This window comes from Rhinolophus sinicus, linkage group LG06 (genome assembly GCF_036562045.2).
Source record: "Rhinolophus sinicus isolate RSC01 linkage group LG06, ASM3656204v1, whole genome shotgun sequence".
In the NCBI taxonomy this organism is placed as follows: Eukaryota; Metazoa; Chordata; class Mammalia; order Chiroptera; family Rhinolophidae; genus Rhinolophus; species Rhinolophus sinicus.
In genome coordinates, this window is record NC_133756.1 from 10,355,343 (window position 1) to 10,380,052 (window position 24,710).

Below are 24,710 nucleotides of genomic sequence, written 5' to 3' on the forward strand. Positions count from 1 at the left end.
ACCGTACGCAGGGCCAGGGCCTGTGTCTTTTGACTGTTGTACACCCCACGCCTGGCACAGTGCGGGCCCTCGGTAGAGATTTGGGGACTGAACAGATGGGGATATTGTTGGCTGAGGAGAGACATCCAACAAGCATGTCTGAGCACGTGGCAGATTATAAGAGAGTAAAGCAAGTCACAGACGGCGTCTGCTGATGACCCCCGGCCTCCAAGCTTAAGTCAAACAGTGCCCCTTGAAAGGCCCTGGACGTTACCCTTACACCCAACAGCCTCAACAACCCACACATCTGAGTAGAGGGGAAATGAGAGCTAAAAAATTCATGAGTGTCAACGAACGACTCAGCTACTAACACCTATGATTCATGACGGCTTCCTGAGCGGACAGCAGCTTCACTGCCTAACAGTGAGGAACAAGGCCCGGGCCTCCTTACCTGGCCACGTTCCTCCCTTGGAACACTTACCTTGGCCGAATAGTTACATCTATTTGTATGTTCGTAGATTACTGTCTATTTCCTCCACTAGAATGTCAGATCCTGAAGCTCAGGGGAAGGCTCCTGCTTGTTTGTTCACCGCTTGTATCCATAGCATCTAGCATGGCACTTAACTTAATAAATGTATTGAATAAATGAATAAATTGACCAACGGGAACAGTGGAGGTTTAGAAGTGCTCAAGCGCTCCTGCAAGCACTCTCGCAGGGGCTGCAGCACAGCAGTTTTCAGGGGTCGGGTGCACCGAGCCACAGGGGGTATCTGCTGATGACCTATCAGCCAGCCGCCACACTTAGCAATCAGCCCTGATACCGCTGACAACTTTGGAACAGCTCACATGTGTCTGAAGAAACATGACAGGTGCTAGAAAATTCCTAAGTGTGATGGAGGGGTCATGTATCTGTGCTTCGCACATATGCCTCCTGAGCTGATGGATACCTGGTGGTGAGAAATGAAGCCTGGGCCTTACCCAGGCCAAGGAGAACACCTGATTCCTTGCCAGGGCTGTCCTATGTCTGTTGTCTAGGGTGGCTCCGCAGGTGTTCTGTGCTTCAGGGCACACTACAAGGGATGCACTCAGCACAGCCTCCATTCCCATCTCTAAGAGAATCCCCCTTCCTGCCACTCCCTGTGTCCACAAGACAGGTATCTGCCCAGGTCCTGCCCCAATGCAGTCCTGCCAAAGCTACAGAACTCCTGATGAGGGTGGAGACTTCAGCTACCTCAGCACCCCCACCCAGGTAGGTACCTGTATCCATGCCCTGGGCATCTCATCCCCATTCTTGCAGTCTTGCTGAAGAGTCATTTCCACAGGGAAACCTGTCAGACACTCTCAAAGTCCCTTTCCCATACATCCCTTTGTAGCACTGATCAACATTTTAATGAAATTTAACTTGTTTGTGCATTGTTTCCAGGGGGCAAGGATCATGTCTACCTTGGTTGCTCCTATATCTCTAGTCACCATCCAGGGCTGCCATGTGCTTGGCTCAGAACCTTCTCAAGCTCCATAGCAGACTCTCTGGCTGTGATCAACCCCATGCAGGCACAAGCTGACAGCATCTCACCTCCTGCCACCTGGGTACCTCTTGCCCCTATGACTTCCCATGGACGCTGCTGCAGGGTCCTGATTGGCTCCCATGTCCCCCATGCAAAGCCCAGAAATGCATGGAAGTCAGGACCAGTGCGTAAACCTGTTCCTCATCCTCTCACCCTGAGAGATCGTCCTGAGACACAGTTTTAAAGGCTTTTCTGGGGGGCAGACTCGTGCATCGAACCATTAGTCATACTCAGTGGTGACAGCTCAGTAATGGGTCCTCACACTGGCTTCCCCTCCCTCCTGCTCCACTTCCCTGCTTCTCACTCGTCTTACATACTCCCTAACTAAGTAGCACTACCTAAGCCTCCGCCTCAGGCTCTGCTCGCCAGGAGCCCAGACTGAGACTTTGCTCCAGAAAGTTTTGTGAAGTGAAGGAAGGAACAGATGACCCTCAGCGCGAAGATTGGCATGTTCTAGCTGCTCCCTCTGACCCCAGGTTCCCTCTTTACCCCTGAAGCTCTATTGCTAGTTTGTGCCTTGTCCTCTCTTGCACCTGGTTGTCTGGCCCTTAAACCCCTGGCAGGCTCTTTCTAGTCCTTTCCCAGGCTGGTCTCTGCTTGCTGAGTCCTGGCAGTGGACAGTTCTGCCATGAATCTCAGTGCAGCCCCAAGTTCTTCTTGCATCGCTCACCTACTTACCTGGTCATCCTCAGGCAGACCCTGAGCTTCCTCAGAGCTCTGGGCAACCTGGCTACCCTGACAAGTATCCACCTTTGCAGTCCATCCATTTCCCCTGCCTTCAACCACCTTGTCCCATCTAGGACTCTGAGCTCTCAACATGCCTCGCTTCAAAGCGTACTGGCTGCCTGACGGCGGTGGCTTGGCAGAGCCTTTCCTGGCCACACAGAGGTTTGAGAACCCTCCTAACACCAATTCATGCAGGCCAGAACTAAATCTGGTTCTTGATTGGAAGGCAGGGGACACAGTGGACGATGGGGTCATGGCCTTGACCCCAGACCCTTCCCTCACTCACTTTGGAGGGGAAGCTCAATGGTCATGACCCCACAGCCATGTCTCTGGGGAAGATGTGCAAGGCTGCGTGCTCGCTCACACATTCATCAATGCCCACTCTGTGTGTGCCCAGCCCTGTGCCAGGTGACGGGGCAGGAGCCAAGTAGAGTCCACTGGGCACTCACTGTCTGGAAGAAGCTCAGGCCGAGAAAATGGCACTTCAAGATTGGCGACCCTCTCTGCTCTGTGCTGTGTTATGGAGAGGCAGAGGGGACAGCTGAGCAGTGACATTTTTTTCATAGGGAAAGGAATGACATGCCAAGTCTATCCAGGACCATTCCTATTCCCATCTTGGTTCAGCCCCGTCTACGAGTCGGGGAACCCTCCTTACATATTGAGGTCAGACAATTAAGTTCACGAACTCATCCTAGAAAAAGTACTATATACCTCATTGCTGAACATCTATGGTCACCTTCAAAGTACTCCCCTTGGGAAGTTATGCACCAACACCAGTGCCTAGTCCACCCTTCAAAGCAATGCTGGAACTCTTGCTGGAATGGGCATCAGAGCTGTCGTCGTATTATCCTTGATGTCCTGAATGTCATGAAGATTTATTCCTTTCAATATTTCCTTTATCTTTAGGTAAAGAAAGAGGTCATTGGGGGCCAGATCAGGTGAGGAGGGAGGGTGTTCCAATACAGTTATTTGTTTACTGGCTAAAAACTCCTTCACAGACAGTGCCGTGTGAGCTGGTGCATTGTCATGATGCAAGAGCCATGAATTGTTGGTGAAAAGTTCAGGTCATCCAACTTTTTCACACGGTCTTTTCAGCACTTCCAGATAGTAAACTTGGTTAACTGTTTGTCCAGTTGGTACAAATTCATCATGAATAATCCCTCTGATATCAAAAAAGGTTAGCAACATCGTTGCAACAAGTTTGTGAATTTAATTGTCAGACCTCATACTATAGTGAGATGTAACAGGTAAAGATAAAAGAACAAATGGCTTCCTGTGGCCTGGAGGACATTTTTGCATCCCCGTAAGGACAGGTTCCTGCTCCCTCTCCTCCCTGCCCACTCTGCCCCTCTGATTCAAGGGCCAAGAGAGCAGCCAGGACAGGATTCCTGGGTCTCTGAGAACAAAGTCTGCAGGAGGCCAGGCCAGGAGCACACAAGAGGGTGACCCTGTACCCTCAGGAGATTACACTCATGCCAACTCGTGGACACTGTCCATTTGAACTCCCTGCCACTTGTGACCCTCTGTTCATATCTGTCCAGTGGCCTCTCGTTTGGCCTCTGTCACCCATGCTCTCCTGGTTCTCTTCCCTCCTCTGACCTTGCCAGCTCAGGTGTCTTGTGGAGTTTTCCTTTTCATCTCCTCCTCGCACTTTCAGGCAGTTCAGGGTCCCACCCCAGGTCCTGGTCTCTTCTCCCCCAGCAACCCCCGTCTCAGTCTCTGTCTCTCAAGGTTCTCCCTGAGGCTGTGCTGATAACTCCCAAATCTCTCTCTGAGTGCCCAGCCATATGACCAGCCACCCAGTGGGAACCCAAGCCCAACATGATCTCAGTACCTCTCCTAAAATCTCTACTTTTCCAGGAGGCTCTTATCTGGCAATGACACCACTAGCTCCCCAGCTGTCCAAGCTAGAACTTCACACTTTGTCCTTGAGTCCTCCCTTTCCCTCATCTCCTTCACTCAACCAATCACCAATCCCATCGATTCTACCTGCTCATCTCCATTCTGTGCCACCTACTTCCCCCTTTCCAAATACAAAATGCTGAAGCCACCATGCTCCCCTTCACCTAGGTCCAGCGATGGCCTCCGGACTGGCTCTGGGTTAGCACAGTGATTTTCCTCAAGTGCCAATTGATGTCACCCCCTTGCTTCACACCTTTCAGTTGTGCCTGGTAGCTCTCAGGATTAAAATAAAATCCCCCAGTTTAGCACCCAAGACTCTTCAAGGCTTGTCTCTTGCCCCCTTTCTTTAGTAGCAGCCTCTCCGCTTAGATTTAGACTCTCTACGCGTATAGCTCTGCCTCTACACTCCCCAGCAGGATCCTGGGCACCTGGTGCCAGGACAGAAACTCTAGGTGGCAGGTGTCCATTGGGACCGGCCAGTGTCCCAAGTAAAGTAAGGGGTGATGCACTGGTGTGTGCCTCAGTTCCCTGTGAGTCGGATCAATGTGAGTCAGCTGCTCCTAGATGGATTCAGAGGGGCAAGGCCTAGATCCCAGATCATTGTGGCCACCAGGGTGACCATGGCTGGTGAACCAGCTTTCCCAATGCTATCACTTTCACCCGTGTACATACTTTAGACACGTACATTCCCTGCTCTTGGTAGGAATGCTGATGAGCAGGACAGCTCCCACGTACTGAGCATTTACTGGGTGTCAGGCAGTCTGCTAAGTGGTTTTTGCACCGTATTTCATTATCTCTTCCCAAGAACCCTAGGCAGAAGGGTTATTAATATTATTCCTATTTCATAGATGTGGAAATGGAGGCCAGAGAGATTGAAGAGCTTTCCCGCTGTTGGCTAAAATGGGCTAAACCTGGAATTTGAATATCAAAACACATGGGAGCAATTTAGAGGCATGGATGTGAGTAGAAGGCTTTTGAGTGAGGGGAAACAAGAGAGAGCAGGCAGTAAAAATGGAGAGACTGAAATCTGGGAGAGAGATAGGGTGATGGAGAAATCACTGCTCTGTCCAATCTCATTTGTTGCTCCCATGGTTGGAGATGACTTGGGGAAGGTGTCAGCAGGAGGCGGATCACACTCTTAGGTGCCCCATCTTCCTCCATAACCTGGCTCTTTGGAAGGCCCCGTGGCATGGGACAGAGGTGAGCAGAGTGTCAGGGAAAGACTTCTTACGTCCTGCTGGTCAGAGGCGCCACCCAGGGCCTCCACATGGGCCTCCGGGGGCAGATCTGTCCCAAGGCAGCATTCATCACTTTTACGTCTACGTTCAGATCCCTAATAAGGAAGTAATAATATTGCCAAGCCTTTAGCGCACTTTCTGTGAGCTAGTGAGAAGACTAATTATCTGACGACACTAATAAATGGTTATGATGTTATTAAAATTGGCACCAAGCTAGGATTAATAAGCTCATCAATTGTAAGGAATCAGGTTTAACAAGGTCCCCTGCATGTCCTCTCAGGGCCTGTGGCTTCGACGGAGACGGGGCAGCCTGGAGGCCGTGAATGACGCCTCCTTTCCCTAGCTGAGTGTCAGCTTAGGAAGGGCTGGCTGCTGCTGGGTTTTTTCTGCCTCACCCCTTTGCAAGCAGCTCCTCAAAGCTCTTGGATGGCTGGAGATACTGTGGGTGACAAGACTGGTATCCGCCCTGCTCACGCCAGCATGTGGCCTCCCTTCCCCACCCTCTTCCTCCCCAGCAGGCCCAGAAGCCACCTGCAGCCCCATACTCCAGAGCCCCGCTCACAAGTGCATGGGGAGCCAATAAATGGAGATGCCTCTGGGGCCTGCTGACTAATTTCCATAATAATTACAGTTATTACTAATAACAGTGACAACACCACTCCTTCTAATTTATACTGAATTCCACAACCTAGGAGCTGCTTCCCCATCAGTTGTCTCTGCAGAGTCACACAACCAGCTGGAAGGAACGCAGGGCAGGTATTATTACTCTCACTGTAGACTTAGGAAACAAGCTCAGGGCAATAAAGGGAATTCCTGAAGCCCCTCTCCCCAACTTCAAAGGAATAACCGTAATGATAAGAATAAAAATAATAAGAGCAAGTACTGACATGGTACCGACAGTGCAATGCACATAAATGAACTTACTTAGTCTTCACAACAGCCTTATGGGGGAAGTTCTGTTATTATCACTCCCATTTTACTGATGAGGAAACGGAGGCACAGAGAGGTTAAGACACTTGCCCAGAAGCACCCAGCTAGTAAGTGGCAGAGTAGGAACCAAGCCCAGCCCAACTTCATACACTTTAACATTAGCATTTCCTGTCAGTCTTCCCATGGAGCCTGATTCCCTGGGGCCTAGGAAACGACTCCATCTGTCACATTTTGCTTGAGCCTTTTTGCTCTGAGCTCCAGCCTCCTCCCCACTCCAACCTCCAAGGTCCCCATGAAGCAGCTCCCCTCCTACAGGGGCAGGAAGGCTAACACAAGGCCCACATACTGCCTGCTCTCACACCCAGAGGCTAAGTGAGCATAATCCCTCTGGCTGACCTACAGCATGAACCTTCCTCTGGCCTGGCTCTTTGTAGAGGTCAGAGCGCAGCCCTTCAGAAGCAGAGAGCCTCCAAAGAGCACTTACTAGTAGCTGGGACCTTCAACTCTCTCTGCCCCAGCTTCCTGGTCTGTACAATGGGTGGTGGTAACAGTACCCGCCTCACTGGGCTATTGTCAGGATAAATGACAGAAGGAACATGAAAGGTCCAGTATAGCTCAGGTCCATGCCGTCCTCAGCAGGTCTTTGATAGAAAATGCTTCTGGAGAGTTGAGGGCCCTGAGCTGGAAGGCAGGTAATGTTTATCATGTGCCAGGTGAGCCTGTATAAATGGCACCTCATTTAATTCCCGCAACAACCACAGGAGCTATGGTAATTGCTAATTACTTCTATTTTACAAGTGAAGAAATTGAGGCTCAGTGACATTGATGAACTTATCTGGTTGCACATCTATTAGCCAGTAAAGCCAAGACTTGAACCCCAGTCCAGCCTGGGCTCCCACCTACAGTGATATGTGTGCTCCCTGCATCTTACAAACCTCCCTCCTACTGAGGGCTGGCTGTGGGCTGGGCCCTGCACCGAACGCTTCATGTCTGGCATCACAACAATCCTATAAGAAAGGAGGAATTATACCCATTGACAGATGAGGGAGCCACTTAGGGAGATCCAGGAACGTGCCCCCGTTTACATAGCCAATGAATGAAGAAACAGGATTCGAACCCAGGGCCTCCTGCCTCCCCTGCTGTGGTGTCTCTAGACTGTGGCTTCTCTCTGTCTTTCTCCCAGGTCCCACAAACCCCAGGCGCCTCCCACCACCGGCTCCCTTTCCCGAAAGCTCTGCCTGCTGCTTCGACTCCTTCCTCCCAGGGTCCTCTGCCATCTCCGGCAGAGTACGAATTTGCCCTGTTGGCACCTCCCTGCGGAGCCTTGTTCATCCATTCATTCCAGCCCTTGGTCCCCTGGACCTCTGTCTCCCCACTGGACCCAAAGTTACTCAAGACAATGACAGATCAAACTCTGTCTCAGAGTTTGGTGAAATATTTTGTAATGCCACTTGGCCCACATGGCAGAGGCATCCTTTGGCAGCTCTTAAAGGAGCAGGAGGCAGTGAACCTCCAGAGCGAGCTCATCAAAGACACTGGTGGTACCTGCTGTGAGTCAGAAGTGGCCAGTGTGTGTGTGTGCGTGTGTGTGTGTATGTGTGTGTGTACGTTTATATGGAGGCAAGTATCTGGAAGTTGGGACCATGAACAAGGCAGGCCTGAGAGAGCTGGGTCTCCCTCACCCAGGTCATAGCCTTTGTTTCTATCTTCCCTGCCCCCCAGGGCCCTCGTCTGCCAAGATGCCACATGCGATGTGCACACAGGATTTGGCCATGACTTCCGGGCGTCTCCAGCCCCACTTACGTGGTCGATGAGCTCCTTGATCATGCCGTTCCACTGGCCCTTGTCATCCTGCGCCCCGTACTTGCCGTCCTCCACCAGCCGGATCTCGTAGGAGAAGCCCAGGATGTGGGCCAGTTCCTTGAGCAGGTCAACGCAGTAGCCCTCGAACCGGTCATTCCCAAACAGGGTCTTGTCGGACTTCCGGAACATGACAAACGGCTCCTCCTGCAGGGACAGACAGGGGAGGAGCTGAGGAGGCTGAGTGGGTGGGGTGGCCGGCCGGGACTGGAAGCTCTGCGCCTGTGTTGTTCTAAAAAGCAAAACAAACCTTTGGGTGGCTTAGATTGATGGCAAAGCACATTTCCTGAGAGCCAACTCTGTGCTTCCACCTACTGGCATCCCTGGCATGAGGTAGGGGCTCAGGAGCTATTTATTGATTAATTGTCTAATGGTCACAGAGCTAGTAAGTGGTGGAACAGGGATTTGAACTCAAGACTGATTCTGAATCCCATGCTCTGTCTGCTGCACCATCACCACAGGCCAGTGGTTCTTCAGGTGTGCTCCCTGGACCAGCAGCGTCTGCAGCACCTGGGAACTTGTCAGGATGATACATTCTCGGCCCCCACCCAGACACTGAACCAGAAGCTCTGGGGCGGGGCCCAGCAGTATGTGTTGTAAGAAGCCCTCCAGGGGATTCTGATGTTGGCTCAAGTTGGAGCACACCGCTGCAGAAGGCCCATCATCAAGTATCTTCCCTGATGTCTCTCCCAACTCCTATTTAAAAGATTAGATCTATACACTCCCTGATACTGCTCTCTTTCCAAGGATATCAGTCCCCAGCATTAGGACCTGCCAGGTGAGTGGTTCCTGATAACCATGATAGCTTGCATTTGTAAGTGGGTGTGCTGGGCACTAGTAAATCAGCAAATGAGATAGCAAGGGTGGAGGGCCTAGCACAGAGCCAGCCCAGCAGAGCAGGAGGGCTCAAGAGACAGTAGTTGGTATTGCCTCATCTAACCTTAATTTCAACCTTCTGGGGTTAGATACTAATAATCCCATTTTATAGGAGCAGAAAGTGAATTCACGAGAATAAGGGACTGGTGTGAGCTCACCTGTCCTCTAGAGAGAGGACCTGGACTCAGACTGGTGTCGCCTCTCTGTGCCAGAGGCCCTGAGTTGCCAGGAGTCTCTCCCTGAGGGGCAGGGGTCCTTAGAGGATAGCTTGTGGGGCAGAGCACAGGTGACAGCTACTGCATGTCAGGCTCCCTCCGTCCTAGGTGATGGGGAGCCAGTGAAGGGTTTTGAACAGGGCACAACTCTGGTATCTCATTTAGACGCAAACCCGTGGTAAGCCTGCAAAGAATCACTGGGAGAGGAGGCAGGAAAAACAGTGGAAAGTAGCTATTGACCTTGTCCCACTGGAGAAACCCAGAGTGAGGAGCTGAGGGATCCAACATGGCAGAATCCAGGCCCACGGGATTGTTCCAGAATCCAGGCCCACATCCAAGTCCATGATTCTGCTGGTTCCATGCACCCGGCTTCACTTACCTATCCCCATCCTGAGTCTGTGGTGGGCAAGCTGAACTCTTAGCAAACTCAGCATTTATTGAGTTCCTGCTATGTACAAGGCACCAATTTAAAATCTTTCTCACAGGCTGTTTCATTTAAGCCTCACAAGCTTGCAAGATAGGTGACATTATTCCCATCTGATAGATGAGAAAACTGAAGCTCAGAGAAGGTCAGTAAGTTGCCCAAGGTTGCACAGGAGTTGAACTACAGTCTGATAGAGTTCAGTTCTAATTCTTCCTGCCTGTGGCTCCTCAGTCTCTCCGTGGGGCTTAACTTTCCCCAAAGTCACCATGGCACATCCATGTGTCAGAATGCCTCAAGCCTGCAGCTGATGGGCAACAACCAGTAGCTTTCCGAATGCATGTGTACTGGGAATCTCATGAACACAAGCCCACAGGAAGGGCACACACTTAATTATGGAGGTATCGCACCAATCTCTCAACTGGCATGGCCATTCCTCTGACATGGTAGTGTGGGGTGAGCGATGAAAGACCCTGGTGGAGACCCTCATTGGAGGTCCTTGGGTGCAGAAACCCACCAGCAGCCTCTTGCCAGGGTCCTGCGATGGCAGGTGGGCTCCATTCTCTGGCCCTGGATCCCCAGCAATGCTGACTTTCAAAATCCCATCTCACCCACTACCGATTTACTCCAGATTTTCAACAGTCCTTTGGATTGCTTCAGAGAAGGAGCTAGGGAGTGTCTGAATCCCCAAGACGTCCCTGCCTCTCCAAGGCTCCTGAAAAAACCACTTCTCAGTCTAACTGGGTAGAAAGCTGGGTCCCTTGGCTAGACTCCATGCTGAACCTCAGAGCTTCCTATTCCCACGCTCCAACCAAGGAGGCTGACGACAGGACTGGAGAACAGTCCTTTCCTTTCCCACGTGGGGCCAGGAAAGGTGCTGGGGTTTCGTGAAGGAATGGGGACTTTGGCTAGTGCAAATTCGTCTCTGGGAAGGGGCTGCCCTGAGCCCTGGCATGGGGCCTGGTGAGCAAGGCTGGCCTGGAGTTTCAGCCCTAACTCATCCTTTTGGCTGGATGCTCTTGTGCAGTGAACGATTGCACCACTACACCTGGTGGCCCTAATGGAAGCTCAAGAAAATATTTGCAGAGAAGGTATCATCTTTCCCAGGGCTATTATCAACCACACACAGATTCTTGGGCAAAATCTACCTTCCTCTGTAACATGGGGATAAGACTTGAACCTACCTTACCGGGTTGATGTGAGGATTAAATGAGTCAATCTATGAAAAGCACTTAGACCAGTGCCTGGCAAATATAAACTGCTAGTATTATTATCGTTATTACTTAATTTTATTGTTACTAATATCTATATCACCTTCTTTTTGTGTGTGGGGTGGCCTGTCACCACAGTGAACTTTCCAGCCTAGAGACCATGCCCAAAGTCACCAAAGGTTAAAAATCATCACTGGCAGTAGAAAACCATTTTGGGAAGGTCTCTGAGGTAGCTCACTTCCTGACCCTCTCTCCATGCCTTCCCTGGCCCTATCCTCTAAAATTAGCCCTTCATTTGTGAAGCCACCCCGGCCCCGGAATCTATACATCTCCATATAAATATGCTACTTTTGGAGCAGCTGTAAAATGCCATTAATTTCGGGAAGTGCTGTGCGGATGGCATACATATTTAACAGCCAAAGCCCAGAGCATTAAAACGGTGCTCGCCTTAGTAATGTGTCTCTAGACCTGCAACATTTCCTAGGGGGTAATTCTGAACTCCGCCAACTACTTATTCATGGACTATTTCACAATTTATTACTGGAAATGTCCAGACAGCCAATTCACAAGCTCTCTCGGCTGCTAATCGATTGCTCGGTGAAGGTGCCCTCAATTTCATAACTTCACGCTCTCCTATTGCTTTGGGAGAACAGCTGAAGGAGCAGGGGTAATATTTCTCTTCAACAAGTCACAGGAAACAGGGGTCCAGAAAAATAACCTTTTCTGACTATTTGTTGCCAGGGCTCTTAGTCTAGTTTCCCTCTGATCGCTTATACCCATTTGAAAGCTGGACCCTGTGCTAAGTGACAGGACCTGTGGAGTTGGAAGAGGGGGGGTCTTTGGGGGAAGGATTCAGGGGTTAGCTACCTGACAGCTATGCTCCTAAACCCCTTTCCAACCTAGGCAATATCCACACACATCCACACACGCATGCACATGTGCACACAATGCCACTGGCACAGATACAACACATTTTTTAATGTTCTGTCTGCCTAGCCCTGTTCAGACATACAGGCCGAGGACCCTGGACCCAAGACCTTGGCTTTTGCCAGTTAAAACAAGGACAGAGTAATAGGTGTCCTGCCCTCCCAGCGGTGAGGCTTAGTATGGTTCCCCCTGCCTGGGATGGCTCTCCCAGCCCACATCTTAGCCTCCCTGAACTTCTCCTGTCTCACGGCTGGGTGCCGGGGTTCCACCTGCCTGAAAGTTGAGTCTACGTGGGTCATGATGTGCACACGACACAAATACACCGACTGGTGCGTATCCAGACACACGTGCATAGCGGTCTCACACCCACACACATGCCCAAGTACATGCTGACACCGCTGCTCACTTCAGCAGTCAAAAGAACACTGAACCTTCAAAAGCGAGGCCCCTAGGAGTGAGTTGGGTGTGCTTTCTCGGTGTGTGAGCGGAGGTTTGGGCGGATGAATTTTTCATGAGCTCATGGAAGAGCAGAACCAGAACAGAGGTAGGGGCCAGGCAGGGAGAGGGTGGGGGAGGGCAGGCTTCCAGGCTCCTAATGCTACTGTGACTGCCATAGGAACGGGCAAGGCTGCCTGCGGCAGTGAGGGGCCAGAGAGAGAGGGGTCAGGGCTCTTTCCATCTGTGTGTCCACGGTAAGACACCCCTAACCCCAGGGTTCAAGATAGGGGAGAGGTGGGATTGGATATAGCCCACTCAGAGATACTGCCCTGTACCACTTCCAGATTCCAGGGTTCTTGGGGCTAGCCCTGTTCGCTAAGCACAAAGCTGTTGGATCTTCCCGTACTCATGCCTTATACTTACCTGCCTGTCACTCAAAGCACTGTTGCCCTGACAACACACTCCAGAACTGTAGGACCCCAGTGTTCTCAGCGGGTGGTGCTGGCCCTGCTTTCAGGTTGCCAAGCTCTGGGCTGGGTTTCCTGCCAGGGCAGCTGGGCCGGGCCACTGCCCACAACTGGTGCAGCTGCCCCAAAGAGCCCATGCCTGGGGCATCCCCAGGGCTCAGGGACATGCTGACCATGCTGAGACATTCTGGCACATTTCCCAGTGTCTGGAGCAGTTCTAGGTCTTCAGGGGGCCCTAGGCCAGTCCTTGAGTGGGCATCTCTCTCAGAAGACTCCCAGGAAGAACATCTGGGTCAGCAGCCATATTGAGAAGTCAAGGCCATGGGGGCCGGAGGTAGGGAATAATCACACGTCAGGGCCAGGAGCTCAGACCTTGGCCGAGGCAGCGGATGAAGTGGTGGCTGGGATGCGGAGGTTTACATACTCTAAGGACTAGAGCTACCAGGGACTCGGAGGTCACAAACCCTACTGCCTTCAGGGGCCAGTCAGGAAACCACATAAAAGGAAGCCTTCTATAAACAATAGGGAGTAGTGGGGTCTGTGGTGAGCCAGGGAATGCCCACTGGGCATCAAATACAAGTTCAAAGTTTATAATGCACCCTGTTGCTAGAGATAAGCCCTGTGCCCAGGGCCAGGTGTCAGTCTTCAGTGAAATTCAGACTGTGCTTGTGGACAGAAGCAGAGGTTTTCCTAGAACTGTCACTCTGCATACTGCATTCAACCCGAGCTTCCCGGGGACTGGATTTGTAATCAATAACAATAGGAATTGAAAACAATGGCAGCTATCACTTAGACAGCGGGCACTATATTGATGAATCATTATTCCTCGCAACTCTGTAAAGTAGGTACAATTATTATCACCTCTTTTTCAGATGGGAAAACTGAGGTACAGAATGGTCCAGCAATTTTCCAGGCCCTCCGGCTCGTGCACAGCAGAGCCAAGACAAATCCAAAGTCTGTGCTCTTAACCATCAGTCTTGCCCCTGCGTCCCCTGCGTGCTCACAGGGCGTGACCCCAGGAGCTTTGGGCTCATGTTTGCCTGGATGAGGGGCAGTGAGACAGATGGAGCTGTGTCCAGGCTCTGGGCCAAGAGGGGCTTCTCTCCTTCCCGGTCCTGCCGGCTCCCAGGTGGGACCTCCTGTGAGCGACTGAGTACAGCAGGTCGGTTGGGAGCTTTGCAAGAAGCTGCGAGTTATTGACCGTGAAACTGCTAGAAGAGCAGGGCATGTCTGCTGGATTCTGCCTCTGCTGGTGTAGGAAAAAATCCCCTGTGCCTTTGCAGAAGGGTCTTATGCCCTTGAAATCAGGCTGCTGCCATTTTAATAAAATGTAACGCTGTGTTCTTTCAAAGGGTGTGTATTTTGCATTCTTTTGGCATGTTATCTTTAGCTCACCTCTTATTGCTAGAATATTGTTTTGTGGCTAAATTATCTTAGCTCATTTAATCATTTCTCCTCCTAATCTCTTAAAACATACTAGTTTTACCTTTTTAAAATCTTGTCTTCTGAAATGTGCTTTATTTATTTATATCTCACATTTTATGCAGCTCTGCTTTTAATCTTTTACCACCTTTTTATTATTTTATTTTTACCCTTTTATATTTTTGCTTTGTCACACTTTTATCCTTTTGCTTTCTGACATTCTGGTTTTATATTTTTTTACCTTGTCGAGCCAGGGCTGTTAATTATTTATTTTAATTTTTCGTCTTTCTTGATAGCATTCCTTTTTATCTCATTCCTTATTTCAGTCTTTCTCTTTATTATTTCCCTTTTAACCTTTTTATTTTGTTCTCTTTCAACTCTCCTTTTATCATTTCTATTTTTATCCATATCAATGTTCCTTTAATTGCTCATTGGGCTTCACATCAGATTAGAAATCCCTTTGCTTCCTTTGTTTCTTTTTAATCTTTTAGATTTTTTTTGTTTTTACAAATATTCCCCCTGTTCTTAATGAGATCTTTTGACTCACTGGTTTTAGCAGTCTGATTTTTTTATGTTTTTAGTTAACAAAAAGTCAATCAATAAAGGCAGGCAGGATGTATAATTATTTGGAAGATCCCATTGGGGGGGGTCTCATCCCAAATTGGGGGGAGGGGAAGATGTCTCCCCAGGCCTCTCATTCTGGCTCTGTCCGCAGCGTGTCCAGAACCCCCGTTAGGCCTCCATCACTTTTAACGTAGATCCTCTCAATAGTCATAACCCTGGAGACGGACTGAGACCCACAGGCTACAGTTGCTGGCTAGAAGCCAATGGTGGCCCTGGTGTCTGATGCTCACTGGGGTTCCTGGGAGAATGGGGTTTAACTATTATACCCCTTCCTACATCCCTTCCTTGCCCACCAATCACACTAGAATCACACTAGAGGGAAGACACAGGACCATCCAGTCAGGCCTGGCTGAGCTCCCTCTGCTGGGAGGCAGGTGGGGCCAGCCTTGTATGAGCCCCGAGGAAGGGCCCAGGGTGGGGTGCCCAGCCCTGCTCCCAGGTTCCATCCTGTCCTATGGCAGCCTTAGGTGCACTCCAAATAGGTTGAGCTCCCCTACTTTTTTTAGAGAATGACCTCACCACCTGGTCCTTATAAACATTTTGCTTTATTATAAGGAGAAGCTGCCCAGGGCCAGAATTGTCCTCAAAGGGTCTTTGGTCAGAATCCACCAGGCTGTGACCTGGCTGCCTCCCCCAACATGGCCCAGTGTGGGTCCCCAGGAGCCGTGCTCTGAAAGGGTGGGTCCTGAGTCCTGCTGCAGAGTGCAGGTCAACCCTCCTTCCTTCCAGCCCGTTGTGGTTCTTACTCAGACTTCAGGCTCCAAGAGTGAGTGGGGGTGAGATACAGACACACAGGCCTCTGCAGAAGGACTGGCCAAGCAGCTCTCAGACAGGCATGACATCTGACTGCTCTGCCTTTGGGAGGAAGCCACTCAGTCACCTCCTGGGGTCTCTGGCCTGTGGCCATGAGCAAATTGCTATGTTCCAAAAGCTCTCGGAGAGCTGTCCGAGCGACCCTCAATGTTCCCACCGTCCTGCAGTTCCACCCCCCCCCCCTCCCCGCCCAGCCTGCCAGCAGCCTCATAAGAGGTACCGGCAGATACTGGGAGGGGCAATGGAGGGGTCTCTCCAGCCCCGATGGCCACCTTACCCTCAGGTCAGATAGTCCCTTCGTCTGCAGGGCTGCAGGCTCTTACCAGCACTGTGGTGACGATAAGTGACCGATTTGTCAGAGAGTCAGTGACATTAGGGCCTCGGCCTTTGGCGACCTCTGTGATGTTGAGCCCCTCGGCAGGACTCCACACCCCAACCTGGGTGAATAGACAGACAGAGAACAGAGTGCTGAGTCCTAGTCTCTCCATCCTGTCTTCGCACCAGCAAGCCCATTTCAATCCCCTGCTCCATGACCATCACTGCCATGGCTAACATGTTTTGAACTAACATTTCTGACAGCTCTGCTGCCTCCCTCCTGCTAGGAGGAGGCCCTCAAGGTGCTGAATCTCTTGAATTCTGCCACCTCCCCCTTGGTAGCAAACCCTTCACAGCTGAAGGGGAAAATGCAGAGGGAGAGGTGAACACAAGGGAAGCCCAGGGAGCCCAGTGGAAACTGACCTGGTGTGGAGTTGATGCCCTGAGGAAATCAGGGGTCCTGGGTCAGGGTCAGGCCCTCCGCCGGGGCAGTTACTCTCAGCCTGGTGGGCCTCCCACCTCCTGGGGAAGGCCCTGGGCACCCAGCTGCTCACTCACAGGGTCTCAGCCCAGTGCCAGCTCTTGGGCCAGATACCCTCCAAAGCCCAGGACAGGGCCTGGCGCAAAGGAGATGCTCACTAAGCGTGTGTGGGATGAGTAAAGGGACGAGGAGATGTGCCACATGCACAAAGGCAGTCTGGGCAGGAGGCTGGTCTTTGTAGCTGTTTCGGGGGTGGCGGAACAGAGTAGATGACCCTTGGTGGGGGCCTTGGATGCCACTGGGTTTGCAGGCAGTTTGCCTTGTGGTTTTACTTCTAAAGTTGGCAGACACCCTGGCCAAGGTGGCAGAATCTCTGTCTCTACAGTGAGGCTGGAGGGAGGCAACAGAAGATCAAGCTTACAAAGCATTCTGAAGCCCTGGGCCTCTTAAAGGTCCCTTTGGACCCAATTCTGCCCAGCCCTGCCCCCATCTCAGCTCCTCTCTCAAGGACAGTTTTGGGATGCCCATTCTGTCCTTGGCCCAGTTGTGGGGAGGGGGTTCCTCAGGAAATTTAATCAATTAAATAGAGAGGCCAAGTGCAAACACCCCATTAAGAGAGCTGTGCAAGGCTGATAGCAGAGAGACATGTAATTATGCTCGGGTAATTCTGCCTTAATCCTCCCAAAGCCACTGGCTGGAGCTGGCTGGATCAGCTATGACCCAGCTTAGCAAACACAAGTGATGATGAGAGGCAGAGTGGCTGCATTTGGGGGCTCAGCACCCTCTCCAGGCAGGATCTCTGTCTGTGCAGACCTCCCAGGGCGAGAGGAGACAGAGACAGTGTGAAAGAGGCTCTTTTCTCAAGGGGGCCGAGCTCAGCCTGCGGGTCCCTAGCAGCATGCCTGGGTGCAGGAGGCACTCAACCAACATCCGTCTAGAGGCCAAATGAATAGCGGAACCCTTGCCGCAGCAAGCAGCTATTGTGTTCCAACTGTATGCCCTGCTAGACACCAGGTGCCACGGGCACATGAGAATGGTTAGGACTGAGGAGGACCTAGCATGCAGTTTCTCTGCCCAGAATCTGGAGGGCTGAGACCAGGAGCCCCTGGTGGGAGCCTCTATAGGTCGGCCTTAGTACAGGTATAGTACAAGTTTTCTGGATATTATCTATGGTTAGTTTGTACCAGTTCCTGGGAGAAGGATGGTGTGGGTGGGCTGAGAGGGAAAGAGCGCTCTGATGACCAATGACTGATTCCAGCCACAGGTACAGGAGTGGGAAGTGGTGGCACGTGTGCCATCTAATTGCCACCCTTAGAATTTCAGGCGATCCCCAGAGATGGCTAGCTGAGAGAACAGAAACGAGACAGCTACTGGAGTGAACACTATATTACAGCAGTACTGCTCGAGGAAGAAGGGAGATCCCTAGCACTGGGGAGTTTAATAGAAGCAGAAGACTGCTTAATGAGAACTCATACAGTTTGTATAAGGTTGGACCGATTGGCCTCAAAGATTTTAGGAGCAGAGGCCACAAGTCCATCCTTAAGGGATCTATGCTATTATTTGGCAGGAAAGAGTTGCAGAGTTATGGTGAGGTTTCCCTGGCCAGCCCTCCCCAGCACAGTGGCCCCATGGGTCCGTGGGAAATTTAGGAGTGAATGGAGTAACCTTGGCCACAAGGTGCCTTGGCCACAAGGTGCAATCCAGGCAGAGCCAGATCTGTGCCAGAGGGAATGAACCAAGAAGACAGAGGTCACTCCTGCAACCAGGGCAATGGAGATGGGTCACATGCGTGAAGGCCCTGGAAGTATAGGAGGGAGGGAGAGCGATTGAGGCAGTGGAGACGAAGCCTGGAGAAGCAAGCTGGGGCATTTCCTGGAGAACCTTAAAGGCTGGGAGAGGGGTTGCAGCTCACTGACGGGGCACTGGGGAGCCATGGGCAGTTTCAGAGCAGGGTAGAGCTGTGCTTTGGGACGCTTCACCTGGAGGTGGGAAACGAGGTGGGAGTGCCAAAATCATCCAAGGAACAGGCCTGAACCACAGTGGGCAGGGTGGAGAGGAGAGGTACCAGGGACTCCTGAAGGCCCACCGGCATCAGAGCTGGCCCCTCCACTTCCTGACCTCTGCTCCCTGCATTTTGTACACCCCACTCCCAGGGTTGGAGCGGTGCCCTGGTGGCTCCCAGGGACCAGCCTGCTGTGGAAGAGAGTGGCTGCGCTCTTGGCCCCGAGGTCCCAGGGGATACTGAGAATCGGGGCTAGTGTTTAATCCCCCTGCTCAGTCCAGCAGCCTGACTCTGACAGAATATGCTGAAGGTTCCCAGGGATCAGAAGTGACCCCAGTACAGACATTTCCATGGTAGCCAGGTGGGATCCCCAGGCCCTGGCAGACCTGCTTTCCATGTCCAAACTCCGTGGAATCATAGAGGTCTTAGAAGCCTATGGCAGTTCAGAAGCCATGTGTTTCAATTTCTCTCCAAGAGTAAGGGTCACTTTCAGATTCCCAGACAAGCAATTATTTTGTTCAATCGTTGCTTAAATGCCTCCAGTGACAGTGAGCTCACCATTCCCCAGGCAGACATCTCCCTGGGCCTTAGAAAGTTTCTCTTACCCAAAGACATGTCTGTCCCACTGTCCCATGACAGCCCTGCAGGAATTTAGCGATAGTCTGTCTGGCCCATGAACCTTCCATTACTTTTTCCAGGCTAAGCATCCCCAATGGCTCTTGCTCCGTTGGCTTGGGTGTTAGCTGTGACCAGGCCACTGGGTTCTGCACCCCTCATCTAACTAGGGCTTCATGTTGTCTAAAGGGCCAAGGCAGAGGCCACACTGGGTCACGTCGAGCCCCAAAGGGGCGGCTGCCTTGGGTCTTGCCCCTCCCTCTCCTGAGCCCACACACCTTCTCCAGGCCGTCCTCCTTCAGGCTGATGATGTCCAGATCGAAATCAGTCCGTAAGCCACTGGTTTTGTTGAAAACAATCCGTCCAGTTAATCCTTCCCATTGAGCCTGCCGGAGGGAAGAGGGCAGAGCAGCAATTCCTCGGGCTCATAAATCATCATTCGGTACAACTGTACAATGCTTCACTTTAATTACTCCTTGCACTGATACTGTTCCCCCAAGACCATGATTAATTAATAATCACCTCCATCATTGCTCGGGCTGTGGTGCGAGCCAGCGATTTCCATAAATTCTATTATGCTCTTTAGCCAGCTTTACATTTGTACCTTTTCGTGTACAACATTGATCTCGGACGTGCTCAAATGAGCCCCCGCCTTGAAGCCATGAGAAGGGGAAGCCCGCGTCAGATCCCCAGAGAGGGGCAGGGAGGCGGGTGGGCAGAGCGGGGGCCAGGGAGACCTACCGAGAGGCAGAAAAGCCAAGGGACCAAGTGTGCCCTGGCTGGAAGACCAGACACTGGGGGTGGCCCTCAGAGAGCCAGGGGAGACAGAGAAGGTCACCCCTGCCACCCCCAGCCTTGTGAATCGTGATTAAGGACTGTGGCGTCAGAATGGTGGGTTCAACTGCAATTAGCTGTGTGACCTTGGGAATTTCATTGCACCTCTGTGCCTCAGTTTCCTCATCTATAAAATGGAACTAATAATAGTACCCATTTTACCAAAATGTGAGGAGGGTGAAATAAGTCCTGTAAAATACTTAGAATGGTGCCTGGTACAAACTGAGCACTGAATAAACTTTTTATGAGCATCGTTAACACAGAGGCAGGGAAAGGTTCAGGGAGGGCTCAGGACCCAAATAAAGGAAAGCTCCAACTTCTAGATCAGAGGTTGGCAAACTATGGGCAGGCCCAAACCAACCCACTGCCTGATTCTGTAAACAGTGTCTTAGCTCCCAGCCATGCCTATGTGTTTACCTATGGTCTTTGGCTGCTTTTGCGCTGCAACTTTGGAGCTGAATAGTTGCAACAGAGACCATCTGGGTTCAAAGCCTAAACTATTTATTATCTGGCCCTGTGCAGAAAACGTTTGCTGACTCTTGCTCTAGATAATCTCTCTCCCGTGGGCCCAGAGTGTTAGCTCTACAAGGTACTTCACACTGTGCCTGTCATGCATCCTCCATAGTGGCCCTGGCAGGCAATGATTCCCATTTCACAGATGAGGAAGCAGGCCCGGAGGGGCCCCAAGCTCACAGAGGAGATAAGAGGGTGAGTCAAACTGCAGCGGGGTGGGGTGGAGGTGGGGGTCCGAGGGCTCCCACCCCTCAGGCTGGAGCAGTTCCCTCCTCTCCCTCTTCCATGATTTTAGGATGCAGCTGGCACACAGGTAAAAGCCCAAATGTGTGGCTTTTCTGTATCTGGGGGAAGAACAAACCCACACTTCCTGGAGCCCTGGGGAACAGCCTCCTGGTCTGAGGGCCCAGAGCATGGGGACAGGGAAAGGTCTGAATATTGGAGTTCTTGCTTGGCCACACTGGGTTCCTCATACGCTGGGGCCATAATCCCTTGCAGGTCCTGAGAAAGGCTCCCTGAATGTCCCCAGCACCCCTGGAGTAAGTACCCTCACACTTTGACACACAAGTTCATGGGTTCACAGATCCCTGGAGGCCTAGCTGTAGATCCCAAACTAAAATGCTTGGGAATCTATAAGCATTTGGGCAGCTGTAAGGCATGAGCTCATTCCGTTTTCATCACGAACCTGCCCGGTGGGTGCCACCATTGACCCCATTTTATACTCATGAACACTGAGGCTCCAGAGAGACTGAGCTGTGCAGGCCCCCAGCAGGGGTGCTGCAGAACCCCTCTCTGCAGGAGTAGAGCTGAAGAGCCTGGGGTCATCATGGCCAAGCCAAGTGGGGAGATTTATGGAGCCCAGGGAGCTGCAGCCGGAGGCTGAGGACGGAGGTCCAACATGCATCAGAGAAGGTGAAGACTACTGTTTGTGACCTCACACAGAGGCTCGGCTTCTCTCAGCCTGGCTCCCAGCTCCCTTCACCGCCCCCTCCGCTGCAGGCTCCCACATCCTTGGGCTCTCTCCTGGCCCCCAGGGGAAATCACAGCAGGTGGCTTCAAACCTGCACTTTTGCAGGGAGCCTTCCTCCTTGTTAGCTGTGGAGGAATTAAATGCCAGCAGGGGCACGGCCTGACTGTGGGCGGTGGGCAGGGCCAGGGCCAGGGCAGGGAGCCACTGGCAGCTCCTCCCCGTGACATTTCCCAGCCCTCCCACCCCTTCCAGCCTCAGCTCAGGACTCGCTAAATGAAAGATGCTTCACACGCTCTGAACTCCGGCCTGGCATTTTCCAGCTCCTCTCAGAAATGCCAAGTCTTTAAAATGATTTACTGTCATGCAGTCAGATGGGGAGATGGGCAATGTGGAAATGGTCTGAAAGAAGGCTGTGCCGGGCTCCAGCAGGGCACCTGGAACCCGGTCGTGGTCAGCTGTGGGACCGTGGGCAAGCCACGTGGCTGCTCTGGGCTTTGGTCTCCACACCCTAAAATGGAGGTAAGACAGAGATATTTCTGAAAGGGCTCTGTAAAGGTGTGTGAGCGATGAGGGCCATACACTGGGCCGGGGACCAGGAAACAGGAGGGCCATGCACACCTACACTAGCCTGTCAGCCCCTGGAGGGAGAAGGGGCCTCCCCTTTCTGTGGTGTGGGCAATGACGAATCTGATCTCATTGGGCTTTACCACTGAGCCTCAACCATTCCAAGGGGTAGGGGGTGAACAGAGTTGGGGGCTCCGAAACTATGAGGTCTGGAGATCCTCTCTAGCTAAAAACCACCACGGAACAAGAAGCCATAATGATGACAGTCCTGATAGAAACAATAGTAATAGCAGCCAATCTGTTCAATACTTGCTCTGTGCCAGGCGGCGTCCTGTGTTTCACACACACCATAACTCACTTAACTCTACAACAACCCTGCTATTGTCTCCATGGTACAGAGGAAGTTCTGAGAGGTTCCGTAGCTTGTCTCAGGTCACACAGCCGAAAAGTGGTTAAGCTTCAAAGCCACTTTTGTCTGGCTCCCAAGGGTCACCAAGACCTTCACGCCAGCCTCTGGCTACTGAGTTGGAGGCCTGCCGAGGAAGGAGGCATGGGGGGTAAAAGCCAGGCCTCAGAGCTCCCTGAGAACGACCTGCTGACCGCCCAGGCCGCCCAGGCCACCCAGGCCTTCCTTGGGGCAGTGGACAATCGGACTTCCTCTGCAATTTTGAGGGGATGGATGAGAAGGGAGCATTATGGCCCTCTCGTAGCAAAACAACCGATACTAGAGTCCCTTCCAGGGGTGAGGGGGCCAAAGACTTAATTGCTCCCTCACGGTGACGATGAGATGGTGTTGGCCAGGTAATGCCACTGATGCTTGGGGATAGCCAGGAACTTGTCTAAAGACACAGCTGGAAAAGATAGAGATAAACTCCAAAGGCACGTGCATCAAACTCTCAAGCTTGTATCTCATCTATATTCCTTAGTGCCCTTCCAAAATGCAGCAGGAGCTGTCACTGGCCTCATCCAAGCAGTAACGGTGAACGCGGGCCCACTGGGAAAGCTGTCCTGTATGCTGAGTATAAGGTAGTGGTTCCCTTTGTTATTTACCCTCCTAGCACTGCCTTCCTTTTGGTGTAGGACTGCAGTCATTAATGTGATTCCTTGATTGCTGTCTGCCTCCCTCCCTAGGCTATGAGCTCTGTGAGTGCAGGGGCTCACCTGTTTCAGCTCCGTACCTGGCACCCTCCAGGCCCACACAAACATCTATTGAATAAATGGCTTCCCAAGGCAGCTGGCTTCCTTTCTGGTCCATTGTGATCACGACACAGAGATTGCCTATACAGAGCCCTCCTGGATAGCATCCCCTAACTGCACTTGGTGTTGCTCTCTGTGACCCAGGATCTTCCCCTGAACCTTCTTCATCTACCATTTACTGGGATTTGACTCTGCCCAGCCCTGGGCTAGGTGCTTTGTGCATAATTTTCCACTGTCTTCCCAACAAACCTTTGGGGCAGGCACGCTTACTACCTCTATGTTATAGCTGAGGAAACTGAGGAACAGAGTTAGTCTTCTCACCCAAAGTCACACAACCAGTTGGGATGGAGCCAGGATACAAGCGCAGACCTTAGCTTCCCCCATATGTAAAATGGGAACAATAAACTGCCATCCATAGTTTACAAGGACAACGGTGCTAGAGAGAGTCCCCTGAAATGAAAAGTTGGCACTGTGTGTGTTTCCCTGGTCACCTGGGCAGCAGGACAGGTTTCTGCTCTCCAGTTCCTCGGAATCAGCCTCACGGATGGGACTTTTCTACAAGTGTCATGGTACCAGGAGAACGGGGGCCCAGTTGGGGAAGTGGCCGATGGCCCGTGACGTGAGGAGGAAGTTGTGGGGCTGTTATTTACTTAGCCTCCTCTGCCCCGGGTCCTGCGCTAAGCACTTTCCACTGATGTCTCCTTTCATCTTCACAGCATCCCCGTGAGGCCGACATGCTTCATACTCCAGGGTACAGATGAGGCAATGAACGCTCACAGGCTCTCGGGCCTGCCCGAGGTCACACAGCCGGAGGCGAAGAACCTCATCTGCTGTACTCTAAGCCCATGCTGCTGCTGCCAACAATGTCGACCACCACTGAGCACCTACTTTGTGCCAAGGACTTAGCCTCCCAATCACCCTGCAAGATTGGTCCCATCAAGCCCATTTTTACTCAAGGAAACTGAGGCTCAGAGATGTGAGGCAACTTGCCTGAGTTCATGTGGATTGAAAATCGAATCTGACTCTCAAACCTGGGCCCTTGACGGCTCTGCAGCTCTGCAACACCAACGGCCCCCAGGGAGATGGCCCTTGTGGGGGACGCAGGGGCACTCACCTCCTTGATGAAGTTCATGAAGCGGCCGCCAAAGCGCCACGCCTTGTGCCGATGGCACTGCAGGGAGTTCACGGTCATCTGGGGCGCCCGCTGATAGCACACGGACACGATGTGGACGGCGTCATACAGTAAGGCGGCATCAGTCTGGAAGGGACATCCAGGGCCTGGCTGAGAGCTGCTCTAGAGTGTCCTCGGCCCACCATGCCCTGCCCCTTCCCCTTCCCCACCAGACACATGGGGTCCTGGGAAGGGAAGGGCCATGAGGCCCTAGAAATGACCTTGTCCATGCCCCTGATGAGAGGTCAGGCTTGGGTTGATTCTGCTGCTCTGCAGACACCTGACTCCCACCTTCAGCAGCTCAGACCTCTGGCAGCACCTCCCACGCCATCCCACCTCCCTGCTGTTGCCTGGGCCCTGCCCATGCCTTCTCCTTCCTGCGTCCTCAGCCTCCACCGGTCATAGCCGGAAGTTCCCCATGCCCAGGATCCTCT

At 52.1% G+C, this 24,710-nt stretch overlaps 1 protein-coding gene across 2 annotated transcripts in view; it reads right to left on the minus strand.

Annotated features, from left to right (window-relative positions):
* The window catches only part of GRIK3 (glutamate ionotropic receptor kainate type subunit 3), a 212,050-nt gene that overhangs the window by 33,389 nt on the left and 153,951 nt on the right, over positions 1-24,710 (minus strand). For both annotated transcript variants that reach the window (XM_074334406.1, XM_074334407.1), the window contains exons 7-10: positions 24,220-24,363; positions 19,306-19,413; positions 15,938-16,051; positions 8,144-8,347 (exon numbers count right to left, since the gene is read on the minus strand). In XM_074334406.1, the coding sequence (XP_074190507.1) occupies positions 8,144-8,347; positions 15,938-16,051; positions 19,306-19,413; positions 24,220-24,363 (570 nt within the window). The remainder of the gene's footprint in view (positions 1-8,143; positions 8,348-15,937; positions 16,052-19,305; positions 19,414-24,219; positions 24,364-24,710) is intronic.